We start from the raw sequence: 8,313 nt of genomic DNA, 5'->3' as shown, positions 1-8,313 counted from the left end.
AAAAGAATCAAACCAGCAAAAAGATATAACAATTCTAAACATATATGAACCCGACATTGGAGCACCCAGATTCCTAAAGCATTACTAGATCTAGAGAGAGAGAGACTCCAACGCAATAGTACTGGGTAACCTCACCCCACTCTCAGCATTAGACACATCATCTAGACATAAAATTGACAAAGAAATATTGCATTTAAACTGGACTTTAGACCAAATGGAGCTAACAGAAGTTTACAGAACATTTTATGTAAAAGCTGCAGAATACATATTTTTCTCAACAGCACATGACACATTCATTCTCCAGAAAAGACCATATGTTAGGCCACAAAATCATTCTCAACAAATTTTTAAAAATCAAAATCATTATCAAGTATGTTCTCAAACCACAATGAAATATTAGAAATCAGTACCAAGGGGAACTTTGGAAGTGACAGAATTACATGAAAATTAAATAACATGGTCCCAAATGACCATGGGTCAATAAGGAAATTAAAACGAAAATCAAAAAATTTCTTGGAACAAATGAAAATGGAAACTACAACATACCAAAACCTATGTGATACAACAGAAGCAGTGCTAAGAGGTAAGTTCATGGCAATAAACACCTACATCCAAAAAGTAAAAAGATTTCAAACAATCTAGTGATGTACCTCGATGAACCAGAAAGAACAAGCCAAACCCAAAGTTAGCAGAAGGAAAGGACTAATACAGATCAAAGCAGAACTAAATGAAATACAGACTTTTTAAAAAGGCAGAGGATTAACAAATGAAAAGCTGGTTCTTCAGAAAGATAAACAAAATTGATCAACGACTAGTTAGCCTAACAACAAGAAGCAAACAAAACAAAACAAACAAACAAAAAAACAACCCAACAACACCCAGTATCCTTGATGAACACCAATGCAAACATCCTCAATAAAATACTAGCAAACCAAATCTAACAGCACATTGGAAAGATAATACACCATGATCAAGTGAATTTATTCCAGGGAAGCAAGAAGGGTTCAATATATGGAAATCAATGTGACATATCACACCAACAGAATAAAGGACGAAAGTCATACGTCACCCCAATAGACGCAGAAAAAGGAATTCATAAACTTCAACATCCCTTCAGGATAAAAACTCTTAGCAAACTAGGCACAGAAGGATTAAACCTCGAAATAATAAAGGCCACATATGACAAACTCACATTAACAACACACAAAAATGGGAAAAGTCGAAAATCTTTCCTCTAAGAACTGAAACAAGACAAAGATGTCCACTTTCACCACTACTATTCAACACGGGACTTACAGTCCTAGCCAGAACAATCAGGCAAGAGGAAGAAACAAAAGGCATCCAAATTGGAAACATGGAAGTTACATTGTCCCTCTCTACAGATGACAAAAGACTATCAAAAAACTCTTAGAGCTGATAAATAAATTCAGTAAAGTTGCTGGATACAAACAATATACAAAAACCAGTAACATTTCTATATCCCAACAATAAAAGAGCTAAAAAAGGAAATCAAGAAGGCAACACCTTTTACAGCAGCTCAAAAACAAAAAACAAAAAACAAAAAACAAAAAACCCCAAAAAACACAAAAAGCAAAAAACAAAAGCCAAAGAAGTGAAAGATCTCTATAATGAAAACTACAAAAACACAGATGAAAGAAACTGAAGAGGACACAAATACGTGGGAAGACATTTCATGCTCACAGGATATTGTTCAAATGACCATACTACCCAAACTAATGTACAGTTCAATGAAATCCCTATTAAAATACCAACACCATTTTTCGCAGAACAGAAAAAAGAATCCTAATATTTTTATGAAACCAAAAAAAAAAAAAAAAAAAAAGTCAGAAGAGCAAAAAAAATTCTGAGTTAAAAAATAAAGTGGAGGCATCACACTACTTGACTTCAGAACATATTACAAGGCTATAGTAACCAAAGAAACAAAGTATTGGTATATAAACAAGCATACAGACCAACAGAACAAAATAAGAGAACCCAAAAATAAATCCTCATATTTATGGACAACTGATCTTCAACAATGCCACTAAGAACACACACTGGGCAAAGGACACCCTCTTCAACAAATGGTGCTAGGAAAACCAGGTAACTATATGCAGAAGAATGAAAGTGAGTCCCGGCCGGGCGCGGTGGCTCAAGCCTGTAATCCCAGCACTTGGGGAGGCCGAGATGGGCGGATCACGAGGTCAGGAGATCGAGACCATCCTGGCTAACACGGTGAAACCCCATCTCTACTAAAATACAAAAAAAAACTTAGCCGGGCGAGGTGGCGGGCGCCTGTAGTCCCAGCTACTCCGGAGGCTGAGGCAGGAGAATGGCGTAAAACCCGGGAGGCGGAGCTTGCAGTGAGCTGAGATCCGGCCACTGCACTCCAGCCCGGGCGACAGAGCAAGACTCCGTCTCAAAAAAAAAAAAAAAAAAAAAAAAAAAGAAAGTGAGTCCCTATCTCTCATCATTTAGTTGATACAAGTATCAACTAAAATAGATTAAAAACTTAAATATAAGACCCAAAAGTGTAAAACTAGTAGAAGAAAACACAGGGCAAACGCATCAAGACATTGGCCTAGAAAGATTTTATTAAGATCTCAAAAGCCCAGGCAACAAAAACAGACAAATAGGACATTAAACTGAAGGCTTCTTTAAAATTTTTTTTTTTTTTTAAAGATAAGGGCTCCCTCTTGTCACCCGGCTGGAGTGCAGTAGTGTGATTATGGCTCACAGCAGCCTCAACCTCCTGGGATCAAGTGATCTTCCTATCTTAGTGTCCCAAGAAGATGGGACTACATGCACTCTCCATCATGTCTGGCTAATTTTTATATTTTTTTGTGGAAATGGATCTTGCTATGTTTCTCACGCTGGTCTGAAACTGCTGGGCTCAAGTGATCCTCCTGCCATGGCTTCCCTTAATGCTGAAATTATAGGCTAAAAAGCTTCTGCATAGCAAAACAATCAACAGCGTGAAGAGGACAACCTCTTAAATGGGACAAAATACTTGCTATCTACTCATCCAATATGGGACTAATATCCAGAGTATACAAAGAACTCAAACAACACAACATTAAAAAATAACCCCATTAGGCTGGGTGCGGTGGCTCAAGCCTGTAATCCCAGCACTTTGGGAGGCCGAGACGGGCGGATCACAAGGTCAGGAGATCGAGACCATCCTGGCTAACCCGGTGAAACCCGGTCCCTACTAAAAAAAAAATACAAAAAACTAGCCAGGCGAGGTGGCGGGCGCCAGGCGCCCAGCTACTCGGGAGGCTGAGGCAGGAGAATGGCGGGAACCCAGGAGGCGGAGCTTGCAGTGAGCCGAGATCCAGCCACAGCACTCCAGCCTGGGGGACAGAACGAGACTCTTGTCTCAAAAAAAAAAAAAAACCCATTACAAGATAGGCAAGGGACATGAATAGACATTTCTCAAAAGACAAAAGAAATGGCCAACAAGTATATGATACTCAATATTACTAACCATCAGGGATATGCAAATCGAAACCACAATGAGGAATGGCTATTAAGAAGAAAAATGTTACAGATATTGGTGACAATGTGGAGAAAGGAGAACTCTTCTACTTTGTTGGTGGAAGCGTAGGTAAGTATAGCCACTATAGAAAACAGTTGGGGATTTCTCAGGCCGGGCGCGGTGGCTCTCGCCTGTAATTCCAGCACTTTGGGAGGCCGAGGCAGGCAGATCACGAGGTCAGGGGATCGAGACCATCCTGGCTAATACGGTGAAACCCTGTCTCTACTAAAAAATACAAAAAATTAGCCCGGCACGGTGGCAGCTCCTGTAGTCGCAGCTACTTGGGATGCTGAGGCAGGAGAATGGTGTGAACCTGGGAGGCGGAGCTTGCAGTGATCTCTCAAGATCGCGTCACTGCTCTACAGCCCAGGTGACAGAGCAAGACTCCATCTCAAAAAAACAAAACAGTTGGGGATTTCTCAAAAAACTGAAAATAGAGCTACCATAGAATCCAAAAACCCCACTATTGGTAGTTATTGAAAAGAAATCAATATAACAAAGGGATACGTGCACTCCCGTGTTTATTGCAGCACTATTCACAATAGCAAACATATGAAATCAACCTAAGTGCCTATCAAAGGATGAATGCTATATATACACAATGGAATACTATATGGCCATAAAAAAGAATGAGATCACATCATTTCCAGCAATATGGATGGAGCTGAGGTCATTATGTTAAGTAAAATCTAAGTCAGGCAGAGAAAGATAAGTATTTTTCAAAATAGCCAGAAGACCTGAAATGTACCCAACACATATATATGATAAATACCTGGGTGTGGATACTACTCTGATTTGATGATTATATATTCTATGCATTTAACAAAATTTCACATGTACCCCATGAATACGTATAAATATAATGGTTTAATACAAAAAAAAGAAGGAAAAGAAAAAAAACCTTAAAGGTAAAGTTGGTCAACTTGGATAATTTTTTTTCTTGAGATGGAATCTCACTCTGTTGCCCAGGCTGTAGTACAGTGGCACTATCTCGGCTCACTCAACTTCTGCCTCCTGGGTTCAAGTGATTCTTCTGCCTCAGTCTCCAGAGTAGCTTGAGCTGCAGGCGCGGGCCACCATGCCCGGTTAATTTTTGTATTTTGAGTAGAGACGGGGTTTTACCAAGTTGGCCAGGCTGGTCTCCAACTCCTGACCTCAGGTGATCCGTCTGCCTCAGCCTCCCAAAATGCTGGGATTACAGGTGTGAGCCACCAAGCTCAGCCGAAATTTTCTAATCTTGTCTTTAGGAGCAGTTTTGACAGCGGGAGAATACATTGATGAGTGATAAGGAGGAAACAGCAGGTAGGTATTTAAATGTTCTTATTCTGAAATGCAATTCTGTAACAAGTATTTTAAGAGTTAATGGATAAAAAACTGGAAAACACTCTAGAGGTTGCAGTGGGCAGAGATCACGCCACTGCACTCCAGCCTGGGCGATAGGGAGAAACCCTATCTCAACAACAACAACAAAAAATCCCCCAGAAATAATACATGGTAATAACATCAATGATAACTAATAATTATTGGGTACTTATGTGGCCAACCCAGTTCTATGTGCAGCAGATGTATTACCTTATTAATCCTACATTTCTACATCAATCCTATTTGTACCTCAATCTTACAAACAGAAAGTATTATTATTGCTGTTCTACAGATGACAAAACTGAATCATAGAGAAAGAATATAAGAAACTTAGTCAAGGTCACATAGCTGGTCAGTGGAGGAACAAGGATTTGAAAGCCTAACTCAGGCAGTCTGGGTATAACTGACCTTCTTCCTTAATTACCATATAGTTGTATTGTGGCTATCATGGATTAAGAAAACACATAATGATCAAATATACAAAGACGACTACTGTGAACTCAATAATACTTAAATGAAACAGTACATTATAAAATCAAATGGCATTTGTGTACATCATTCTAGCTTCATACATTGTAACTAAAGAACAAAATGATACGGCATGACATGCATATGAATTTAAAGACCCCTTGTAATAACTCTCTGGGAGTCCCTCAGTAGTCCACAGCTCACAAGTAGGGAGCCACTGATGAGAAAATAAGATAATAAATAACCAGGCTGGGCGCAGTGGCTCACGCCTGTAATTCCAGCACTTTGGGAGGATGAGGCAGGTGGATCACGAGGTCAGGAGATTCAGACCATCCTGGCTAATGCGTTGAAACCCCGTCTCTACTAAAAGTACAAAAAATTAGCCGGGCGTGGTGGTGGGTGCCTGTAGTCCCAGTTACTTGGGAGGCTGAAGCAGGAGAACAGCATGAACCCAGGAGGCGGAGCTTACAGTGAGCTGAGATTGTGCCACTGCACTCCAGCCTGGGCGACAGGGCAAGATTCCGTCTCAAAAATAAATAAATAAATAAATATATAACCAAAGGATATTATGCAAAAGCAGTGAACACAGTATTGCAGAGCTCTGACATGCAAAAGAAACTTTACAGAAGCTTGGCCTAAGGTGGGGAATGAAAAAGCATTTGTTAGCATTAAGGGAGTGGAAATAATAAGCAACTCAGGTCTTTTTTTTTTTTTTTTTTTGAGATGAAGTCTTGCTCTGTTGCCCAGGCTGGAGTACAGTGGCTCAATCTCAACACACCACAACCTCTGCCTCGTGGGTTCAAGTAATCCTCATGCCTCAGCCTCCTGAGTAGCTGGGATTGCAGGTGTGGGCAATCACGCCCAGCTAAATGTACTTTTAGTAGAGACCGGGTTTCACCATGCTGGCCAGGCTGATCTCAAACTCCTGACCTCAAGTGATCCTCCCACCTTGGCCTCCCAAAGTGCTGGGATTACAGGTGTGAGCCACTGCGTCCGGCCTGCAACTCAGGCTTTTAAACCGGGAATAAAAATAGTATTTTGTTATCTGGCAGGATTATATAAGACTAGAGAAAGAGAACCCAGTTAGGTTTTTATTGAAATAGGTTAAGTATTTGATGTGTTTAACATAAAGCCATAGAAATGGAGAGAAAAGAGATAAACTGGAACAATATCTTAAAGCTATGATAGGTCTCTAGTGGCTGACGCATATAGAGAATAAAGGAAATAGAAAAGTTAAAGTGTCTCTCAAGTCAAAAGGTATGAAAAACTGTGGTGCCACTGGTCTAACCAAGGGAAGCAATTTGATTATGTTGAGTTTGATGAGATGGTAAGTGAGATGTGTGAGAGGGAAACACAACTGTGTGATCTGGGTCAGTAGTCATGTCCAGGGATATGAATCTATCTATAGATTATATACTGCACACCTAAAATCACTGAAGTCCTGAGCATGGCCAGGTTTATCTCAGGAAGCTAGGGAAGAGCAGACAGAGAATGAAGTAACAATCATAATTAGAAAATATGGGCTGGGCGTGGTGGCTCATGCCTGTAATCCCAGCACTTTGGGAGGCCAAAGTGGGTGGATCATGAGGTCAAGAAAGCAAGACCATCCTGGCCAACAGGGTGAAATCCTGTCTCTACTAAAAATACAAAAATTAGCTGGGCATGGTGGCGTGTACCTGTAGTCTCAGCTCCTTGGAAGGCTGAGGCAGGAGAATCACCTGAACCCAGGAGGCAGAGGTTACAGTGAGCCAAGATCACACCACTGCACTCCAGCCTGGCGACAGAGCGAGAGTCCATCTCAGAAAAAGAAAGACAGAAAAAAGAAAATATGTGGGAAGAAAGAGTAGAATAAATTCAGAATAGAAAGAGACCTAGAGGTAATTAACCCACTCTTTTTACAGTGAATCAGATAGGTAAAAACAACCATGGCAGAGAGGAAGTAGAAAAACAGGGACAGAAAGCCAGATAGCCTCCAGCAGACTGACAATCCTCATGGAAATTTTCTCTTTAGACATTTCCCAACTTAATAGTTACCTTAATAATATCATCAGTTCCTTCAGTAACAGGTTTTGATTTGAGTTCTTCAATTTCTTTCTCCAATTCTAAACAATTAAAAAACAAAGGACTCCGGTTCAGAAATAAAGAACATAATTACTGGGAAACTGATAAGTACATTCTTACAAAACCCCCCCAAAATCTGCAAATTAGAATATATTTAAGCAGAATAGTATGATTAATCTCTGCACTCATCACTAGGCTTCAGCATTATTACATGGCCAATTTTGTTTCCTTCCAACTTGTATTCACGTCCTCCTTCACTGCTCTTATCCATCTGATAATTTTCAAGCATACTCCAGACATCATATTATTTCACCTGTAAGTACATATAACCTTAAAAGCAACAATCGCATATTAAGAATAAACGTTATTGAGAATGGCCTGGCCAACATGGTGAAATCTTGCCTTTACTAAAAATACAAAAATTAGCCAGGCATGGTGGTGGGCGCCTGCAGTCCCAGTTACTTGGGAGGACTTGGCAGGCTGAGGCAGGAGAATCGCTTGAACCCGGGAAGGGGAGGTTGCAGTGAGCCGAGATTGTGCCACTGCACTCCAGCCCAGCCAACGAGAGCAACACTGTCTCAAAAAAAAAAAAAAAGAAGAAACGTTAATCGAAGTGTTTCACTAGCAAATGCCTAGATCTCAGGCCTAGAACTTCTTTCCAAATAAATTATTCTCTTTATTGCAAAGTGATCCAAACTCCCAAGACATAATTTTATCTTTTCTAATAGAAAATAAGTCTTGGCTTTTAGGCTAAGCAGTTAATATTTGTAAGTCACTGGAAATTCAAGAGCTCATGTGCATATACTAAAAAAAAGATCTAAGATCTTTTCCTTCTGGAATAAAAGAAAACTGAATACGGAATCAATCAACTTCAGCAGAAAATA

At 40.1% G+C, this 8,313-nt stretch overlaps 1 protein-coding gene across 1 annotated transcript in view; it reads right to left on the bottom strand.

Annotated features, from left to right (window-relative positions):
- Positions 1-8,313, bottom strand: part of GCC2 (GRIP and coiled-coil domain containing 2) — a 65,837-nt gene that overhangs the window by 54,873 nt on the left and 2,651 nt on the right. The window contains 1 exon segment of the mRNA XM_017883796.1: positions 7,403-7,470. Within this exon segment, the coding sequence (XP_017739285.1) occupies positions 7,403-7,470 (68 nt within the window).

The sequence above is a fragment of the Rhinopithecus bieti genome, unplaced genomic scaffold, assembly GCF_001698545.2.
Source record: "Rhinopithecus bieti isolate Rb0 unplaced genomic scaffold, ASM169854v2 scaffold_13742, whole genome shotgun sequence".
In the NCBI taxonomy this organism is placed as follows: Eukaryota; Metazoa; Chordata; class Mammalia; order Primates; family Cercopithecidae; genus Rhinopithecus; species Rhinopithecus bieti.
This window is presented reverse-complemented; position numbering and strand designations above follow the sequence as displayed.